Source organism: Patagioenas fasciata, chromosome 1, assembly GCF_037038585.1.
Source record: "Patagioenas fasciata isolate bPatFas1 chromosome 1, bPatFas1.hap1, whole genome shotgun sequence".
NCBI lineage: Eukaryota > Metazoa > Chordata > Aves > Columbiformes > Columbidae > Patagioenas > Patagioenas fasciata.
This window is the reverse complement of record NC_092520.1, coordinates 167,556,360-167,578,336: the sequence shown is the minus strand read 5'-3', so window position 1 is coordinate 167,578,336 and position 21,977 is coordinate 167,556,360. Positions and strand designations below refer to the sequence as shown.

Below are 21,977 nucleotides of genomic sequence, written 5' to 3'. Positions count from 1 at the left end.
ATGTCCGTGTTCGTTGCAGAGGGGTTGAACTAGATGAGCTTTGAAGGTCCCTTCCAACCCTAACTATTCTATGATTCCTTGGCAGGATAGGGGCCAGAGTTGAACAAAGTTTCAGAGTTTTGGCTTAGAGTTTCTTTGCCAGGGTTTATGCCTCTCCCGTGCTGCTCAGGTATAGAGTCATGTCAGTCTGTGTGCCTTAAAATAATTCTGCAATAGATCTGTCAGTTACTCACCCTTTTCTGTGCAGGTCCTGAACTTCTCCCCTCTATCAGCCCTGGGGTGGTGTCAGCTGGGCTGAAACTGCAGTATTGGTGATAATAATAGCCTTTGAGTGTCGTGGTAATAAGTGAGTGGCTTCAAGAGAGAAACCTGCCTAAGGATGGAGAGAGGATGAATGTAGGCAACAGAGAGTCCAGAGGGGGAACAAGGAAGACTCTTGTGGATGTCCATATGAAAGAAGAACTTCAGATTCCTGCTTGTGTCTCATTAACCTTGGGATAATCCATCTGTGAGAGAGCAAACTACAAGAAACCAGGCTTTGAATTTATTGTACTGTTATCTTTTGAAATAGTTCCTTCATTTTTTTCAGAACTAAAAACAAAGAGGGCTGGTATTGCACTGCCTTTATGCAGTTCATAAAGTACCATAGGTACTAGATAGTTTGTTTGTTTTTAGAAAGGATCAATCTTGTCTGTTCCACATTCCAATGTGATGCTTTCAATTCTGTTTTAGCTTACATTTTGTTTCCTCCTTTCTGTTTTATACCACACTAGGTCACATTTTTCTGAAGCAAAAGGAAAAAAATAAATCATTCAAGTACAATTAGAAACGGCCTACTGTAAAATAGAGTACTGAAAAGTTGGAGGCGACTAATATCCTGTACTTCAGTGTCAAATTTAAGGCTATTGATATAGCCATGGGGATAGTCTGGTCCCACATATTTTACCAGAATCTAGTCTTTTGGGAGTAAAAATATTTCTGTGCCAAATCCCTAAGGAGAGTTTAATATCTAATATTTTGGTTGGGGCTTGCCTTGCTAATAAACAGATTCAGTTCCTTTGTGCTATGTTGGTTCCTGAAAGAGGTTGGGAAGGGAAGAACCGTCCTTTCCATGTCCTCTTCAACTTCCAGGAGGTCCCTGTTCTTACTCTCCCTCACTTGTTGCACTAGGGGTAGGAATTTTATAATTGAGGGGTGGCAGTGTGGGTCCCTTGTTTTTATTTATGATCTACTTTCTAGCACTTAGCAGAGATGAAGATTATAGGGGCACAGGAATATCACACTCATCAGTTCAATTCAACTGCTCATTGTTTTTTGCTGTTTATAGTTCCCTGAAAATGATCAAGCTTTGGTAAAAGCCCTGTCTGCTTTTTCCAGTATAGATAGTAAGGTCCACCTGTAAAGTGACTGCAAAAAAAAAAAAGTTTGTCTCTTTCTATTATCAGACTGACAACTTCACATTATGTTTTGAATTAGGTAGATGTTAGTATTAAAAAATTGGTACTTAAATAAGATTATAGGATTATCGTATTTGGATATTCACTTTAGATACCTGAAGTGTTAGGTATTATATTTTGGGTTTAAGTTGGCCTGTCTTATCAGAGTTAAACACTTGATGCTTGAATCAAATTCCATCTCAGAGATCAAAGTGAAGATGTTGTCTTGTTCTCACGATTTGGTAATGCCAGATCTGGATTCATACTTAATGACATGTGTGTGATGTTTGCCTTTAGATTTTTGTTGTTGTCGTCGTTCTAGATATTTAAAGTACTTGTAAGCCAGTTTGCTGAATATGTGTGAGAACTACCTTTTAAGAATTATCCTTTACTCCTCCCAGTCTTCTGATGTCCTTCCAAAAGCCTGGTGTTGGCATTGCTGGCTGTCAGGCTTCTGCTCAGGCCAAGTATCCGTTAAAACCCAATAACTGCTCCATCCCACTGACACCCAGTAAGTTCACTGGTGATTCCAAGTCCATAGTCATCAGCTCTGATATTTTTTCTAATAGTGGTGACCAGACTTCTGATATATCTTCCATTTCTTGCCAGCTACCTCCTCTTTGGATAGGTTTCTCATGGTGTGGAAGTTGAAGGCACAGTGCAGAGCTTACAAATTCATAGGCCATGCAGAAGCAGTGACCAGCGTCCAGTTCTCACCAGACGGGCAGCTTCTTGCTTCAGCTTCTCAAGATCGTACTGTCAGACTATGGATTCCTTGCATGTGAGTGCAACTGGGTGATGCTGGCTGTGTGTTTCATTAATGCACAATTTGAATATTGGAGTGTTTACCCAATAAAAGGTTCTTTTTCCTTTCCGTATCCCTGACGGGGCATTGACAGGAATAGAGACCGAGAGTACAAGCAACACGGTTCTTTACTGTGTTACTTTGTTCTTCATTGAATATTCTATAGTTTCCACAGAAAAATATGGCAATTCAGAGGTGATAATTTAATGTGTGTACAACTATGCTTGGTACAATTTCTCTGACCTAAAGGATGTATTCCTTTTTAATAAAGATTGCATGGCTGCACTTCATTTTGGGGAGATAAGTGATAAAGGAAACAATAGCGTTTTTGCAAAAGAAAATATTTTGAATTTGTCTTTGTAGACTCCTCTCAAGTTGCAGTGATTACAAGCTATTCAGGATGAACTTAGAAAGACTGATACTACTTTAACTCTTAAGCATTTTGTAGATTACTATATCAAAAAACAATAAATGCTAGTTCGAATACCCTATGGAGGCTGCTAGTTAATTGCACTCTTCTAAAATTGGTCATATTAAATACAATTGCTTCAAAGTCAGTTGCTTTTCATTTGGATAAGATTTCAAATATGTTAACTTTGAGTTTTGTGGCATTTTAAACTCTTTCAATTCAATACAATTGTGTGAGGTTTTTGTTGTTTTTCTTTTTTTTTTTTTCCTTGCAGTCATGGAGAGTCATCGGTACTGAAAGGTCATACAGCATCTGTTCGTTGTGTAAACTTCTCGCATGATGGCCACTTTCTAGTTTCAGCATCCAATGATAAATCAGTAAAAATATGGAGTGTTCGCCATCAGCGTCTTTTGTTTTCCCTATTCCAACACACTCATTGGGTTCGCTGTGCCAAGTAAGTGTTGTTTTTATTCTCTTTGTAAAGAAGCAGAACTTCTAACAAAGTGTTTTTATGGCAGAACTGGGGGAAGAAAAATCTGTGCATAAGTGATGATCTATCACTAATAATGCAATTTAATAAATCAGTCTTACACATGCACGTTGCATATAAATCTCCTAGTTGAAGTATGAAAGCTTACTCTATGTTAATATGTGTACATACAAAATCTGTTGCTATGTGTTAATTCTTTTACTTTAAAGGACAAATAATGTCATCTGTATTTAATTTCAGTCAGTATCCTGTCTGTTTCTCCAATTCTGTATGTTTTTATGCTCTATTAACTTGTTTCACAGCATTCACTTGCTTCTAGTTTTGTTATGCATGGTAGGGGTTTTATCAACTATTCTTGGAACAAAAGTGGTATAAAGGAATGGTCCTGAGTCAAAATGTGTTAAGCTTACATAATTAGAAAAGGTAAAAGAAATGGTCTTTGTACTGCAGGTTAAGATTCTCACCCTATTTAAAGGCAGATTTTCTGTGTGTGTGTTTTGTTTTGTTTTCTTTTTCTTTCCATAATAATGGAAAATCTGCAGCTGAGAGGCCTGATTTAAACCTCTTGAGAAAGAACTTTAACACTGGTGAAGTGCAGAGCCCTACAAAGCTCCAATGTGTCTGATCATTGAGAAGAAAAATGAAAGCTCTAGGAAATGGTATATGGAAGTTCTTGTACAGTCTTCTTATGTCCCTGTGCAGTTGCTTAATATGAGAAATAATAAGGATTGGTGAAACTATAGACAAATCAATTTTCCTATTTAAAAACCTAGTTTGCCAGTCTAGGAATAATGAATGTTTTACTGACAGTTCGTAAGTCTAGAGAGAACTCACAGGAGAATGTATATGTAGGTTAAAATGAAACACAAGTTTCTGCTTTGTCCTCTTTGTCTTTTTGCCTATAGTTTTCTATAATTATCTCTTTGGCATCTGAAGTGATAGCCTTAGGCTCCTGTTACCTCCTCCCCTGCCCCTTTCTCTTGCTTATGGCTGTTAAAAATTATAGTTTATTGTGAAATGGGGTTGGGGATAAGGAGAGTGTTGGGAGGAGTGGAGGGAGAAGGTTTTATTACTCTGTGAAAAATATGAGAAATTCAGATATTCTTTGAATGTTATGCATTTTAATTCCAAACAGACTTTCTTGGTTCTGATGTTTTGCCAATTATATCTTTAATGCTCATTCAGGTAGTATCCGTTGTTTAGTAATGTATTCATTTGCATATTCCAGATATTCCCCTGATGGAAGACTAATAGCCTCTTGCAGTGAGGATAAATCTGTTAAGATCTGGGATACAAGAAATAAAACTTGTATTGATAGCTTCTTAGATTATGAAGGGTAAGTGTCACTACAAAAAGGACAAATATGTGTGTAGTTTTAATGAGATTAAATCCAAGTTTTGTGGTGTTAACATTTATATTTTCAGATACAACATATATTAGACCAAACTTCTTCTACCACCCATGTGAACAAAAATAATTTCACTCTTTTTTTTTTTTTTTTTTTTTTTTTTCTGAAGAGGTTGACTGACTGCACTTATCCAGTTTTTCCATAGTCAAGAAATATGCCAAAGAGAATTCGGATTGCTCTTGGATTTCTGAATGCTTTCATGGTTTTCCCCCATTTCAATAATGCTGTTTGTTATTGAATGCTTCAACAAGAGGAGAAGTTCAAGAACTCTCCACTCGTTGATGAAAACAGTGTTCTGTTAACTTCAGTGACCTGCCTTTTTTTAGGTTTAGAAAATACTTGCTTTTACTTATCTGAAGTTTTCTTAAACATCTTGGAGCCACAGTTTTAATTAACAAATGCAGTGGAATATTAATCTTGTATATGTGCTTTGCTAATGCTGTTGCTGCCATCTCTATCCTTTTTCCAAGCTAAAAGGTTATCGCAGGATATTCTGCTCTTAGACAAAATTATTTTACTTGCTGCTTACAAACTCTTTGGAGCACTTTCTACTAGGAACTTTGTACTTCAAAACAAGCTGTGAAGGTTTGAGTCAGAGCAGTTGTACTGTCTTTTTAACAAAAGCCAGCTTATGCATTCAGATCTATTAGGCACATCTTGTTTTCTATTGCTTATTTCAGTTGCTTGAAATACCTTACATGCGTTTCCATATGTGTGGATTTCACACAAGTTTGTGGCAACTCCGTGTTAACAAGGCTTTCTAGATACATTTCTCTCCAAAAATTTCTGTGGAAACATGTAATCATTCTATTTTCATTAATTTTATTTAGATTTGCAAATTTTGTGGATTTCAACCCAAGCGGTACGTGTATAGCTTCTGCAGGTTCCAATCGTACAGTGAAACTGTGGGATATTCGAATGAAAAAGTTACTGCAGCATTACCAAGGTAAAAACAATGTAGTTTGTATTTTCTTTAGAATGGAGTTCTTTGTAATGAAATGTGATTTATGTAGATTGTACAATTTCTTTCCTTACTGGGGAAAGTGTACAAACAAGTCATGTTGGTGTTTTGTAAAGTAACCTTTTTACAGTCTAGCAACTCTAAAACTCCAAACTGAATCCTGATTATTCCTTTGCAATGCTTCCCTTAATTTTTAGAATAGAATTAAGCAAATAGTTTGCAGAGTGGTCTGTGTCCTAGCACTTTGGTTGTTTTTCCCTTAAGTGAAGTAGGTTGTTGTTTGGGAGGTAGAAAAGAGTGAAGAAATAAAGGGTACATTTCCTATTAGTAGATATCTATAGTCTTTTGAATATTGTCTTCTGTAAATTAGTTCACAGAGCAGGGGTTAATTGTGTATCGTTCCATCCTTCTGGTAACTATCTCATCACTGCTTCTACTGATGGTACCCTTAAGATTTTGGACCTCTTAGAAGGAAGACTTATTTACACTCTTCATGGACACAAGGTATACACAATAACCTTATTTAAATGAACATCTTAGTAGGTTGTTCAGTATCTTTTCAAAGGGAAAGTAACATTAATGCCATTGTGTCTTGCATCTTGCAACTTGCAGATTAGAGGACAGCCAAATGTTGTATTTATACACCTTGTCACAAGTGATAAGGAAAGGCATCGATTTTTACCTACGACCATGCAGTTAATCTGTTAATACTGTACGCATGCTTAATGCTACATCATAGATCATGTTCTGAATTAATTAATAATTCACTCTTTTTGATTGTCCAAGTCAATTATTTGACACATTAGTCTTTGTCTATTGGAAAACAGTGCTTTCTAAGGAGGAGTAAGCTTATGGAAGATAACTTTTGTTAAGAATGGTAGATGATTTCTCACTTTCCTCTTAATGCAAAACAAGCCTTACTTTTGGTAATAAGTCACTGAAACACGTAGTCTTGAGTAATGTAATATATATTTGCTTTTTCATTGTAGATTTAAAATATAAAATCTAAGGAAAATACCACTATTTTCCTAGTATTGATTATAATAATTGTAATGCAGCATCTTACAAAGATGTGCAATGTTCTTCTATCGTTTGCAAAAATTTCACTACAGTTAAATTGTTCCCTATTTTATTAAAATTGAAAAATCTATATTAGGTAATGGCATAAGTGTTGCATTTTGATTGCATTAAAATACCATGATTACAGTAATAGCATGATTTTTCTGTGTGCCTTTTTTTTTTTTTTCCCTTTCAGGGACCCGTACTTTCTGCGGCTTTTTCAAAAGATGGTGAGAAATTTGCCTCAGGTGGAGCAGATGCCCAGGTTTGTGATATTCTATCTTCGAATGTCTTAATGGTTGTTAGAGTAGATGGGAGTTAAATATAGTATGTCACAGTAACATGCTAATTACAGGATGCTGACATGTATTCTATCTAGTAGTGTGTTATATAGACTTTGTTTAGCCTAAAGTTAAATTTGAGGGGGGAAAAAAGATAAATACATAATTTAAGAACTTTATTTTAACTACTTTCACTTGGATGTTATGATGAGAAGGCCACAATACTGGCCACTTCTATTTTACATCTTGAAATAAAAGAAAGATATTTAAATAGAAATAGTTTGTGTTGTAGTTCAGTGTCAACATTTGTCTTGCAACTAGTATTAACACCTACATGTTCCATTAGGTTTTCACTTATTTGAAGTCGCTACTCTGTAATAATAAGAATTAAGCTGTACTACCAGGAACACTTTCAGGGGAAAAAAGAAATCTTGTATTAGCCTTGCTAGTTTACATTGGTGAAACAGCAAGATACTGGATTTCATACAAGGAAGAGTTGTTTGAGCATTTAAAACAAAAAAAGTTGTTTGACATTAAACAGCAAATCATATAATTAATCTTCATCTGCTGTGATAAATCTCATGATTCCAAGCTTGATAGTGTTTTTGTAACTATACCTATAACGTCTTTACATTCTCCAAAAAGAAAACTTCTGTAGCCCAAGGCTTAGAGTTTCACAGTCTGAAATGTTCCTTAATACTAGTTGCCTTTTTTGTTATAAAAAGCTAAAAGCTCAATGTAGACACAGAAAGCTGTGCTGTAGACATGAAGATCTTCTGAATTTACCACAAATCACATTTGTATTCTGTTCTGTGGCACTTGAAATATGTTTCAGCTCGTAACAGAGACAGTCTTGGAAAATAACAAATACTTTTCGGTTAAGACCATTCAGTATCATTGGGAAGAATACAGCCTGTTTCTGGTTTTTGCTTGATGCTTCAGGTAGCACACTTTCTAGAATGACTTGAAAGTACTCAAAGAAAGCAAAATTGCTTTCAATCGCAAAGCATTAGTAAGTAGTAGTGCCAAGACTTTCAGTCATTGGAAAAGTTAAAATGTTGGCAGTCTTCCAACATTAATTTTACAATCGGAAAAAGAAGAGGACAACAACAAAACAAACAAACCAACCCCCCCCTCGAAAAAAAAAAAAACCAAAACCAACAAACAAACAAAACAAACAAACAAAAAAACACCCAGAAACCAAAACTGAACAAAAAAAAATGCAACCACGAATGGGGAAAAGATATCTATTATTTGAGCCATTAATCTTTTATTTTCCATATTAAAGGTTTTTTTAATGATAATTTTTCAGTTCCAAGAGGAAACTTTGATTTTCAGGTAATCTGGAATGGTTGACCTTACTTTTCATGAGTACTTTCTTTTGAGTTTTATGGCAGTTGGTATATTGTACTTAACTTGTGGGGAAGTGCATATATTAAACTACGTCACGTGACAGAAGCTTCATTTGAGAAACTGATAATGGACCTATAGTATTAAGCCTGACTCAACCTCCCAAATAAATACCAGCATAACCTGGGAATGCCTGTCTTATCGCAAGGCTCCTTTGAATTTGGGGTCCCCTGAATGACGTTCATGTTCAGTGCAGCCAGGTCATTGCGTTTCTCCTCTATGCTGTAGGGCTGGTGACATGTGGGGTCATGGAATAAGTAGGTATTATAGTGCAAAGTCTTGAAGATGACTTAGTTTCTCAGCAGTTTGGTGTAGCGTTTTCATGCTGAATGCATGAGTGAGTATCCAGTTTCATCAGGAAGTGCTTTCCTAGGTAAATGTTGAATTTAAAAAGTAGTCCTAGTAGGTCTAGTAATGAAACCTGGTTTTATTTACCTTACATAAAGGCACATTTATGTCTGAAGTTTTTCCCTTTTTCTTGTGAATGTTCTGGTGGGGGAGAGCTAATTATTTTGCTGTTACTTCCACTTTTGTATTTCAGGCTTTAAAATGTGCAGTACTAACCATTATGTGGTAACTGCCTACATATATATCTTTATCTATAGTAAATGCAACTTTATTCCCCAGTGTCCTTTTTCTGTTGTTGTATACACATATGTACTCCACAAACATCCTTGTTTGCCATCCTGTCCACAGCCACCTTCTAGGTTTGCCAGGAGGATTGTGATAAAATTAAGTTGGTTTACTCTAGGTTGTGTTCATTTGAAAAGTTCTGCTGTTAGATTGGCAATGTCAAGCTGATGGGCAGAGACTGGCCATGAAATTATAATCTTCTGTCCCTCATGCAGTATCCAAAAAATACTGTCTGTCCTCAGCATGAGTTGTGATTTTATCACAGATCACTTGCTCTATACAAGTATTATTTCAAGACCAATACATTTTCAAACAACAGATATAATCTGTTTTTCCTCCAACAAAGGAGGAGAACCAGTATCTCTGCTTTTAGTTTCAAATTTCTCTCTGGTTGATGCAGAGCCAGCTGAGAGTTTTGTTCAGAAACATATTAGGTATTTGAAACAAGCACTGCCTACTTCTTTTGTTTCTTCTTGTTTGCTGCTTTCCTCAATCAAAAAAACCCTGAACAGGTAGAGTTCTGAAGTTCGTGTTTCTCACACTTCTTGGCTGTATGCGCACATGACAAATTATTTCATTTACCTGGTTCCATGGAAGACGTAAGACATTTTACTCTTATTTTAAAGTGAAAGAGCAAAGTTATACCGATACCTTTGGAAGATAGTAGCCTGTGCTGTTAGTTCAGTTCTTGCTATGTAGAACAGACAAGTCATTGTGTCTGGGGATTGCCTTGACATAAAGGGAAATACTTCCTTATGGAATAAGTATTTTTCTAGGGTTGTACATAGTTACCTTTACACTGTTTGCGGTTGAGATATTCAAGGCATACACAGGTGTTTCTGTGCTGGTTTTACTAATTTTATTATGTGTAATGATGAAGCTGCAGCAGCATGGCCTTCCACTTTAGAGCCATGTAAAATTTATTTAGAACTTGAGCAGCTCAATCGATCACCACTGATGAAGGGCCCTACTTCTGCTGCCTCCTGCCTATACCCTTGTGTACGCTCAGTTCTGAGCCAGGTCGAATTGCTAAACCAGTAGAAAATTAGCCTGAAAAAATGGGGAAAAGCCGCATAAAAAATGTGAATAACTTTATGCTGGATTAGATGATGGAGGTAATGGAACTACACAGCTGAGAAGAGGCGAGAGAGAGAAAACAGGACCTACTTCTTATAGCGCAGTGAGCTGTTGTGAATCAGCTAATCTAACACCTAACTGTCCTGCAAGTGCCAGGTTCTGAGGCAGGTTTATATAGTTTGTACTGAGATCCATGCATCCCACTTTTCACTGTTACTAATGTCTGAGTTGGTTTGGGTCTATCTTTATGGGTGTATATTTAGGGTCTTTCACTCAACAGAGTCATGAAAGATGTTGAAACTGAAATGAACTTGTAACAATGCAACTACTTAGGAATATATTAAAAATATGATTTAATCTGCTTGAAATTCTGTGAAAAAAATATAAATCAGTGATTTGTGCTGCTTATGTATAGTTTTTTAATTTCTGAAAAATATTTTTTGTCAAAAATATTTTTGCTTGGACAGGTGAGTAATTTTAAGTCAGAACATGGTCCCATCTCTTTTTCTTCTAATTTAGGGAGCACCTATAAAAATCAACAGTGGACTTTTGGAAACTGCCATCTTTTTATTTTCATTTTTCCCTTAGCACTTAAAATAACAAAAAACTCAAATAATGTAAACTTGTAGTAAACTTAATTTAATTACTTACATGTATAAATTTGTGACATAAGATCAATATTGTGCATTATGATTTGGTTTCCTGGTCTATCCATAAGGCTAGATAGACAACCTTCAACTGTCTTACCTCTGCATTCTACTACCTTCTGCATTCAGCCATGGTGTGACTGTTGTATATTGTGTCAACCTTGAATGTCATTGGACAAAGGTTCAGAAAACAGATTTCTGTTGCTAAAACACTGGAACCAGGTGCTTCAGACTTCTGTGGTACTCTGTCATTTCTCTTGTCACCTCAAACTTTTTCATTTGACCTGCAAGCCTTTATAGGGGACAGAAATTTGATAACATTTGACCCCTTGATATGGCAGAAGAATAATTGAGTACAGTTCAGTGGGACAGAAGTTTGCTTTATTTTATGCTTGAGACATGTTCTACGTTTTTTTTTTTTTTTAATAGATGGAACCATTCCCATTAGACTTGAAGTACAAGATACTCTGGGGAAATGCCTGCGTTGTAGTAGACATCAAACTAAGTGATGACAGCAGGCTCATTCTGATGTTGTGATCTATTAGTATAATAACAGACTTTGCTGAATAGTAAAGTTTTGGGCACTGAATAGGCTTCAAGTAGTTATCGGTATGATGGCTTCTTTACAGGTATTACTATGGAAAACCAACTTTGATTCACTTGATTATAAAGAAGTTCTTAAACACCATATTAGAAGAACACATATTGATGATCCTCCTCATCTTCTTGATATTTACCCAAGGTCACCTCATCTCCATGATGAAAAACTTCAGTCAGTTGAGGTGAGTGCAGGAAGTACTCTAACATAGGAAACCAGAAGCTTTTGTAAATACTGCCTAACGTTTATGGTTGAATGTGTTCTGTATTTACTAGAGAGCTTTTTGTTATGTGTAATATTTTGGAAGTGACGATAGCTTATGAATCCACATTAAGGTTACTAGGCTCGGTGATGCTGTCAGATTTATCCTGGTGAATTCTTTTCATGCTCCTTGTGTGAGTCTGCACTCCGGACCTGATTTAACAAAACATAGGCTATGTCTGGTTTCTGCTGAAGTAGCATGGCAATCTTGTAGAAGATATCTGACTCTTCAGTGAGCTTTAGGATGCTATTCAAAATATACCATTATAAGCTGGACAAGGTGGCATTATTACTGCAAGTAATAACTTGATTAGTTGTCCCTCTTTGCAAGTCCCTTAGGTATTGTGAGAAGATCTTGATGTCTACCCAAAAGTTTGGAAAACCTTTCTAGGCTAGTAGTGTGTTTTGTGGCACTATAGAACAGTAGGTCAGTGTCATCTGATTTCCTGATAATTTCATTCTGCAGCTACTTAGCTGTCAAACCTTCTACCAACAACCCTTGGAAGTACTGGGAATTAGGGAACTAAAGTGAAATGCAAATATTCTGTCAGTATTTGGAAAGTCCTGTGTTTGTCAGGTTGTCTGAAAGCTATGCTATAAAGTTAAACAGTACTATGCCTTAGACAAGACCATCATTTATGCTAAAAGCCCAGTGACTGTCCTTGGTAGGTCTGGCTAGCTTCTGCATGGGGTTCCCTGTACTTTTATCTCATCTTTGATGTTCTCCAGGTATCTCTAGTGTCCAAGAGCTGTATCTAATATAAATCTAGGAACTTTTTGGTTGCTGTTATAGGTTAATAGTCCTATAGAAATTCAACGTCGCCTGGTTTTGTTCATATAAAATGCAGACACTGCTGTCGTGGCGTTTGTTTCCTGTGCAAACTTTTAAAACATTCAGATTGGAGGATATTAAGCTTTTTGTGTGTGTGTGTATGCAACTTTAGTATAATGATGGAAAATATTTTGGTGGAGGAAGGGAGCCTTAATAGAATCCATCACTTAATATTTTCATATTTTCATGTCTGGTTCTGTTGTCAAGTTGGATGTGAAGCTTTCTGATGCGTATCATTTTGGTCAGAACAAGAGCAGGACAATTGCATGTATGAGAAGCTTCATAAACAAAATTATCTGCCAGACTGTCACATCCAATGTAAGGTCAATGAATTAAACTAACTAGTAGCATCCTTCAGTATCAGTAGTCAGTGCTGGAACAAACTCAATCACAGCATTTGTCAGCAGATTTAAACCACTCTTGCTGCATCAAGAGTTTGCTCCAAGACCCATTCAAATGGCACCCAGTTATAACACATGCTAAATCAACATAGGAGCTTAGAGCTGTAGGGTTTAGTTGCTTTTGTTTCAGGTCAGCTTTTCCAGACTTCTGCTCAGATGCTTAGCAAAGATATGAATATTCTCTAAAGCAATTTTCCAGTTGTCTTTGTTTTTTCCTCTTTGCCTACCCACTGCTCACCCTGCCCCCCCAATCCCAGGTAATTGAGGAGCTCTGGAAGGCATTAATTAATTCAGGCTTCAGTTAAAATAAGTCTAGGAAGCACCTCACTACCAACAGTAAAAGGGCACATAAAGGAAATGTGGTTGTTGAATGTCAAGAAATTATTTATCAGGTAGCTTTGACAGATTTCACTTAATGTAATGTTTGCATTTCTGCATGCCTGTAACATTTGTAGCTTATAGGCTTCTGGGTTAGCTGCTCCCTAGTAGTAAAAGGCTTTTATAATTTTGTTTGTCATAGTAATGTTTTGGAGTCCTGTGGTATCTTTTCTGTCCTGACTTCAGGATTTCAAGAATAAGGTTACTGTGTTGAGTTTGCTACTAACATCACGTTATCTGTAGAATATCTTGCTCTCAAATAAACATGAGGTGTATTATATTCTTTGAGGCAGAACAGTGCTGATAGTTTCAACAAAACTGATATTACTGTATTTAACTTGGAAACATAAAAATATAGTACATTAATAATGATTAGGATAATCCCAGCTTATTTTCAAAATTGATGTAATAGTATAATAGTTTAGACAGTGTTAAAGTGAAGTTATCAAGTGTTACTTCTCTTTTCCTTTTTTATTACTCTTCTTGTCTGTCTCAGCAACAATTATGTTGCTTTGTTGTGCTAAGGAAGAATGGACCTCACCATCTGGACAGAGCCATAATTTATCTAGAAAAATTCCACCAGCAGTAACATGCTTTGGTAGCACTACGGTTGAAGTTGTTCAGTGTTGCATCTTCCTAAATATTTTCTCCTGTAACTGAAAAATACAGCATTTCTATCTCCACAGTACTATACTGTTGTTAGGAGAAGAAACGAAAAATATTTTTGTCTCTCTTCTCAGTTCAGATAAACATACTTTTTTTTTTTTTCTTTTTAAACATCCCAAGTTCTTTCTAGCAACAGGCAATAAAGAGAATGTTAGTACTAGGCAGTTCCATTGCAACATCACCCTCATTTTTCTGTGTCTCGTCGTGTTTCTAATACACCAGGGAAAGGAGGACTTGAATTGCAGAGATGTCAGTTAGAGGGAGCTTTTGGAGGTCTGGTCTTGTTGCCAGTGGTACATTAAGTCAGGCATGGTTTTGTCTAGTTAGGGGGCCCTTGAGGACAGATGAAGCTTCCCCAGTCTCTCTAGGTGATCTGTTCCAGTACTGCATAGCAATTATAATGACACAATTTTTCCTAATATCTGTTCTGCACCTCAGACAAAATGCAGAACTGCTTGATTTCTGTTTAGTTTTGTGGTTTGTTTTGTTTTTTTTTTTTTTTTTTTTTTTTAATGAGAAACAGGAGAAGATGATTGATCTTGACTAAATTGAAGTAACAGTATTTGTAAGAGACTTAACATATGCAAGAGTGATAGGCAGACAGTTCAAATATTGGATATTTAAAAGTGTGGATGACCTTTTAAGGTTTCCTACAAGCCACTACAATGTCATCTATACACTTGAGATGTGTTATACATTGCCCTGAGTTATACTGAGCTGCTTAAATTTAGTCCCCTCTATAGCAGGAATGAGGATGGATTGCCTTAAGACAAAATTCAAGGTGATAAAACACAAAAAGTTCAACAGATGTACAGATAAAACTCAAGAGGGAAGTAATTATGTCCATGCTTTTTTAATTCCTAGTGTTTCATGCCTCTCCAAGTTTCTTACTGCTTTTGGAGAGTTGTTGCTTCTCTATCCCTGCTTGCCTCCTTATGACAAGGTCCCTGATATTCCAGAACTTGATTCTGTGAAAAAGGTACTCACAAAGTGGAGCTGGCTTTGCTTAGAATTTATTTACCTGGGTTCAGAGAGACAGTTGTAGTGTTTTCACATATTACCACTTGCAATTGTTGTTTTGAATGAAAAAGCTCCCACAAGGGCAGTAAGAGTTGTAGGTATCACCTGGTATTTTATGCTCAGGGTAGCAGATGAAATGTGGAGCGTGAGCACACTTTCACCTCTTCTCAGAACTTTTCCTTACTCGCTCTTTAAAGATGTACACAGAGCTGGTGATATCTAAGATACCTTCTCTATTTTTTTTTCTCTCTCCCTGCCTACTTTCTGAAGCATAATGAACTTTCACAAGAAATTCCTTACTTGTGTTTCTTCTTCAGACCAGCAGTAACTTGAATGTCAAGTGTTGAATTTAATGTTCTTGACTTATAAATCTTTACAAATGTTCTCCAACTGCACTGATCAATGTGATTCTTGAGTATTCAAGTAAGTAGGGGTTTAAAGCTCATCACTACAGTTATTTAGAAAATTTGGAAATCTAAGTAAATGATTTGTTCTCTGAAGGCATCTACTTTTTTCCATTGACCATAGAGGTAATCCTGAGTGACCATCTCAAATACAGATGTCTAGCAGTATGTCTGTATTTAGCTGAGATAGATACCAGTCATTTCCTCTCTGAGATAAGGTGTGTTTGAGGATATCTGAAAACATTATGTTTAGTAAGTAATACCAAAACAAATGTATTCCACTTGGTGACAGTTGTATATCTGAATTTCCCATTTTTGTACATAATTAATCTTTTATGTACTAGACACCCCTTTGAAGTAGATGGAAAATAGAAATAAATTTCATTTAAAAATGTAACACTGAGGTTTTTAACACGTTAAAATGTGTAGAGTTTATATCCTGAGCATGAAAAGCTACTCTTGATTTAGTTTAATCTTAAAATTTTCAGTGTAACTTTTGTTGTATTTTCTTAGATGAAGGAAATCCAAATATACACTAGGTGGCACTAGAAATAAGAATATGTAGCTTGCTCCAGGGCTCCAGTCTAGCAAAAAGAATATTTAATCACATTGAAAGCTGAATTTCTTCTTGGTGTGTTTGGAGAGACTGTTTCACAGCTAGCTACATCCTAGAAATACTTTGTGAGAGACATTTAAAACTTCCTCTTTAATTTTTATACATGCGTTTTGTAAGACATTGGTATTACATAAAAAATAAGTGTTTAATAGAATTAAAGTGAATGGGGGGTTGAGATTGGATATACTGTATTAAAATCAACAGACGCATATCTGTAGGGGCATAATCATTTACTTAAAGCATATGGCTGAGAATCATGTAATTACTGGGCCTGCTGCTTTTGTTGCTCCCCTAATTCTCTGTCCTAAGCAGTGATCCTGATTCTTGCCTCTCACTTTCTTCAAATAATATATTTTGATTTTGCTTCACTTCAGTCTTTAGAAATCTCTAATTCCGTAAATGAAAGCTTCTGTAGAAACCTTCCTTCAAATACATATTTTTTTGTGTTGTGGATTAAAATGTGATTATTGTATCATCATATTGGAAGAAGATAAGAAAAATACATATATATCAGTTTACCAGATAGTTAAAAGAAAGCCTTAGAGTGTTATGGAAAGTCAGTAATACATGACAGTTGTCTCTACCTTGCTTTTTAGCCTTCTGGTTTTTCTTTCTTGATTTTTCTAAAGCTTTTTCCAAATGTATTTGGTGAGATAGAGACCTAGCTACATCACCTTGGCAGGAAATGCCAAGTCATTTGAAACTTTTGCACTTATATTCATTCCCCTACTTCATTAATTTTTAGTGCAATATTAAACACAAATATTTGCAAGAAGGGCTTAGCTACAAGCTTTCGTGATTTTGTGTTCTCTTTTTGGGGCATTCTGCTATTTCTGACTTGTTACTTAATGATTTTACATATCTGTATATAGAGATATATATTTTAATATGACCTGTAACAGTTCCTGCACCCCTAGACAGTGTTTACAATACCCCTCAAACTCCCCTTATCTCTGATAAAGATTTAAGCAGGACTATATGCAGAGGAGACTTTCATTACAGCTTCAGGATATGACACTTCCCCACAAGGAGAACATTTTCTGAAATTAATCATGCCATGTATTTATTTAGCAGCCCTGCATAAAGAAAAATATTTAACTAATTCTACAATATATCTCTGATTTGTATAACAAGGAGATATTATCTCAAAGAAGATGATCCAAGAGCTATTAGTAATAATACTGCAGTAACTTCTCTACATTATTGATAGGCACCTGCTGTCCCTGTTCTGTCTAGTCTTGTAGGTGCAGGGAGGCATATAAGAAAGATGGGGACAGACTTTTTGAGAGGCCTGTTACAATAGGACAAGGGGTAATGGTTTTAAACTAAAGGAGGAGAGGTTCAGGCTAGACATGAGGAAGAATTTTTTTACATTGAGGGTGATGAAACACTGCCACAGGTTGCTCAGAGAGGTGGTAAATGCCACATCCCTAGAGACATTCCAGGCCAGGCTGGATAGGGCTCTGAGCAACCTGATCTAGTTGAAAGTGTCTCTGCTCATTGCAAGGGGGGGTGGACTAGATGAGCTTTGAAGGTCCCTTCCAGTCCAAACTATTCTATGATTGTCCTCTCCTTTTCAGGACTCAAATGATGCATGTCAGGAAAAGATTTCAGGTTCAGCTGCCAATAGTATGCTGCAAGCATGCCAGCCATTGAAGTGTAAGGTTCTTTGAATCCTGTTATCGTGAAGCTGGGTGATTGGAACATGAATGCTGTAGTTACACACAAGTGCATGCTAGAAGCTTGTGTTTTGGTGAAGTTTGAAGATCTGTGGAGTAATTTTAAAACCTATTTTAGCTGAAGTGGGAACAAATTTTTGTGAACTAGAGGCAAGCTAGAGCAGACAATATGGGTGCTGCAAGTACATGATAGCTACAGCTTGCTGTAATTTTTTTTTTTTGTTTATAGCTACAGAAAACATTAACTTGGTCCAGTACTAAAACTTTGCTAGCAGTGGTAACTTGGTAATCCATATAACTCTAGCTTTACCCTATCTCCACTCTGTGCTATGGTACCAGCATTGATTTGACTGCCTGAGATTGTTCACTGCTTTAAGGACTACATTTTAATGTAGTACAGACTTTAATATGCCTATGTCAATTCAAGTGTAGGAGGCACTGTAACTTAGCAGGAGCATATGCAAAAACTTTCTAAAGCACCTGTAGGTGGCAGTTACAGAGTTGGGAAGTTTGAATACTTTCTGCTGTTCATTAATATTGGTCACAGTTAATTACACGGTTTCAGCTTTGGGCAGGTTTTGAGTTAGCTGTCCTACTAGTTTGAAATGGATGTACTATTTGTACTTCATTTTTAATGACTTGCCATAAAACTGAACTTCTTAATACTTGTACCTCTTGTGGTTGCAATCCCTGAGTTAGTTTTGGGTGATGGATGTTTATGAAGTATAAATTATATCTCTGTAATAAATGTGTATCTGGATTATTTTTCTGTATTATGATTGCATTTTACATGGTTGGGGGTAATGTTCTACCTTTATTTTTACAAATTTTAAAGCCTGTTTCCAATCTTTATTGAAGAGTGATGCCTTGATGTATGAAATGGTCCTTTTTATTTCAGTCATATTTCTTTCTCCATTTGTGCTGAAATAATTATTATTATAATTAATTTTCAACAGGTCAACCCTACCTTTGATGTGACTAATACACAAACACTTGACCCACCTGTCATCGAGATTAGTTCCTCTTCATCTTTCAGTACTCCAGTAAGTTGCCTTCGGAGAGGGATGGGTGGCGGGGGGAAGATAAGATATAGCTTAAACTAACATGTTATTGGAACTGTGCTCTTTTCTGTCTCTATGAATAAAATATATATTTTTTTTTTAACAGTTGACAACTGGTCAGAGCTCAATAGCCTGACTTTCAACTTAAGCTTTCTTTTGCAGTTCCCAAGGCTAACCAGAAGATGGTGTAATAGCAAAGCTTTCAGTAATTCAACCCATATACCTAAGCAGACATTCTAATTATAAGCCCATGTTAATTATTAACATACCTAAATATTATTGTTAAAAATTTCTGGCTTATTCTCAAACATTTTTGGTAACTCTGTCCTGATCTGCAAATAATGGGAAACTTAAAGAATAGTTGCCTTGTTGATAAAAATCCAAAAGTGATGTTTTAGTTTTTTCTCCTTTTAAGGCATCTAGTAGCTCTCTAGGAGGAGGAAAAAAAAAGTAACACATTTTAAGACAGAATCATATGATTAGATGCTTCTAGTGTTAGCTTTTCATATGACATTGGTATGGCATGTGGGAGGAAAGGAAGGCAGTGTTTTAGCGGTAGTTTCGTAGGAGGAGAAATATGCTCTCCTGCTATGAAATCTAAAAGACGTACTGTTCTTGAATTAGGTTAAAATGAGAATTTCTCTTTTAGCTCGGAATCTGTTCCTGTGAAGGCACAAATTGTATCTTGGGCAATTTTAGTTACCAGAACAAGAGTCTGTGTGGCTGAAGGGTTAATACATATAAATAGGCAGCAGGTGTGGTTTTTGCTGTTCTATTTTGTCATGAATGCTTTATAAGAAGGTATGTTGTGAAGGTATTTTATAAAATTCTTGGAGATAATTTAGTACAGATCATGGTACAGTGGTCCATGTCTAAGAGAAACTTTTGCTTCAAAGCAAATAATCATATAATATATTTAAGAGATAATAATTCTTTTAAGGTTTAGCAGTTGTGTTGTGTTTTCACAGGGAAATATAGTTCTTTAAGTTAATTTCTGTCAAAAGTAATTTGCAGGCTTACAGGAATCTCTTTAGTAGGCTTGACAGATAGTTTATTGTGCTGAGTATAATGTATTGGCTACATATCACTTGAAAATCTTCTGTGTTCATTACTTTCTTAATACTGATCACAGAATTCAAATTTATGGTTACACTGTAATTCTTTGCTACATAGCTATAAATCTGCCAATAATTTTAATTATTTTTTTTCTAATATGAGAGAAGTTTATAAAACTTTATGCCCAGAACGCATAGCAGGAATAAGTTGGCCCACCACAGACAGCGTCCTTTAGATTGCTGGCTGGCTTTTCAGTCATCTTCATTACAAAAATTTTGCTTCAAAATTCATGCCTTTTGACTGTCTCAGTAATCACCACATTTTCTTTCCATTATCTTGATCTTCCGTTCACCATAGATTCTCACCTTTTGATATCTCAGCATTCACCATCTGCATATTTTTTTCACCTAACAACTTTTCTGTATCCTTGTTACTCAGACTACAGCCTTAAAGACAACTTGCCTGTCCAACACACCACTATCGACACAAATTCAGAAACCATTTCCATGTGTTCTCTACCACTAACATCCTTCCTTCCCCATAGTAAGTAATGCTTTCCCTAACTTAGCCAACCCGTCTGATTCCCCCCTACTTCCTAATGCTAGCTCATCTTTTAGTGTCATCATCCTGTCTAGTGTCTGTCTGCTGCATTAGCAGCTTCTGTTGTTTGAGGAATTATGACCTGTTTCTTAATCAGACTGGTCATCTAGTCTCTTTGGGTCTTGTTTCCAAAGGTTCTGCATCTCTGTGACTTTAACCTTTTCATCTGAAGCTGCCTTGATTTCCCTAATGTATAGGGGCCTTTTATATTGAGGCTTCATGTGTTCTTCATAAGAATTAAAGGGAGAAAGACAGATGCTGGATTTCTTCCCTCTCCACATTCACTGTTGGATTTCCTCCTGATTCCACCTCCCCCCAGGTTGCTCTTTTTCTAATGGTCATCAAAGACAATATCACTGTACAATTTTTTTCTTTTTTTTTTTTCCTCTGCAAACTTGTCAGGACCCATCTTAAAGCTGCTTATGGCTTTTTGGTCCTACTTCTACTGGAAGAATGCTATTCAAATGACTACAAATCTTTCATCAGATTGCCAATTTAATTTACAAATGTCATGTCTATACCTATTTCTTCTTTTTGAAGTGTCTTCCTCTAGCTTAAGCAGTTCTGCCCTTCTGATATGTGTGAAGAGAGAAAAATGCACTCTGCATTTACATATCTTTTAGGTTTCTTGTTCAGGTCTTTATCTGTCATGCATGTAACACAACAAGGCCCTAAGGGTTATTTACAGATCACTTTGGCAAGTCCTTGGGCCTCTGGAAGTAGCTAATCAACATATGTGCTTTGATTGTTTTCCACTGAGGAAGAGCGGCACAGCCTGTCTTGGATCACCATCTCAAGTATTTAAAGACTGGTATAAGTAACAATTTTGAAGCCTTTGTAGGATCAGTGATGAGTTCCCTGAAGCCTCCCGCTGCCCCGCCTCAGAAGATCTTCAGGAAGATTGGAAGTCTATACAAAACCTCATAATGTTTTGTTGAAAGGCTATCAAAATTCCTAATGATAAGCGGGAGAACTCCCATAGATCTTAAGCTACTCCAGAAAGTAGGAGAAAGATTCTCTCTGAGAATCTTTTCTTCAGCTATTGGAACATATGCTTTGTGGCAGTGCAAAAAGGTATTCCTTTTCTTATGTAAAGTGTTGTTAATAAAAATGATAGAGCAGTATAGGTAGGGAGAGATGTCTGGAGTAATTTCATCGAACCTCTCCCGTAAAGCAAGGCCCACTTGAATCAGGTCCACTTCATTTGTTAATATGTGTGAGGGTGCAGATTTTACCACCTTTCTGGGCAGGTTGCTCTGGTGTTTAAAAAGAAAAATTCACCAGTTATATAAAATATAGCTAGAATTTCCTATGTTCTACCATGTGTGTTGCCTCTAGTCCTGTCACAGTGGTCCCCTAATAAGTGTCTGGCTCTATCTTCTCTCTGTCCACTCACTAGATATTTGAGATGGCAGCAAGATCTCCCTGTATCCTTCCTTTTTAAGGCTGAACAAATCTGTTTCTCTGCTTCTTCTTGTATATCATGTGTTCTAGCCCCCTCACCATCTTGCTCACCCTCTGCTGGACTTGCTCCAGGATGTCAATGTCTCTCTTGTATTGAGAAGCCTGAAACAGGACACAAAACTCCAGATAATTAAGGCTCGGTGAAGTATCACTTTGTATCTGTTCTTGACAACAGTATGCCTGGAGGAGGTTTGAAAAAGAAATGTTTGAAAATTTAACACTGTTGATTCTTTATTGGGAATTTAAAATATATGTTTAGATATTTTTTATTTTGAGCTGTATCTGTACGAGGAAACACCGGTATTATCTTTTCCTTCCACTCCTC

At 36.3% G+C, this 21,977-nt stretch overlaps 2 protein-coding genes across 5 annotated transcripts in view; both read left to right on the top strand.

Annotated features, from left to right (window-relative positions):
- POC1B (POC1 centriolar protein B) overlaps positions 1 to 21,977 on the top strand; it is a 61,732-nt gene that overhangs the window by 7,345 nt on the left and 32,410 nt on the right. For 2 of the 4 annotated variants that reach the window (XM_065829183.2, XM_071799793.1), the window contains exons 3-10: positions 2,046 to 2,217; positions 2,925 to 3,104; positions 4,369 to 4,476; positions 5,379 to 5,494; positions 5,880 to 6,013; positions 6,765 to 6,833; positions 11,246 to 11,398; positions 18,428 to 18,514. In XM_065829183.2, the coding sequence (XP_065685255.1) occupies positions 2,046 to 2,217; positions 2,925 to 3,104; positions 4,369 to 4,476; positions 5,379 to 5,494; positions 5,880 to 6,013; positions 6,765 to 6,833; positions 11,246 to 11,398; positions 18,428 to 18,514 (1,019 nt within the window). The remainder of the gene's footprint in view (positions 1 to 2,045; positions 2,218 to 2,924; positions 3,105 to 4,368; positions 4,477 to 5,378; positions 5,495 to 5,879; positions 6,014 to 6,764; positions 6,834 to 11,245; positions 11,399 to 18,427; positions 18,515 to 21,977) is intronic. The other 2 variants (XM_065829184.2, XM_071799800.1) reach the window with 2 other exon arrangements.
- Positions 926 to 21,977, top strand: part of KITLG (KIT ligand) — a 412,063-nt gene continuing 391,011 nt past the window's right edge. The window contains exon 1 of the mRNA XM_071799867.1: positions 926 to 930. The gene's annotated coding sequence lies outside the window, so the exon portion shown is untranslated. The remainder of the gene's footprint in view (positions 931 to 21,977) is intronic.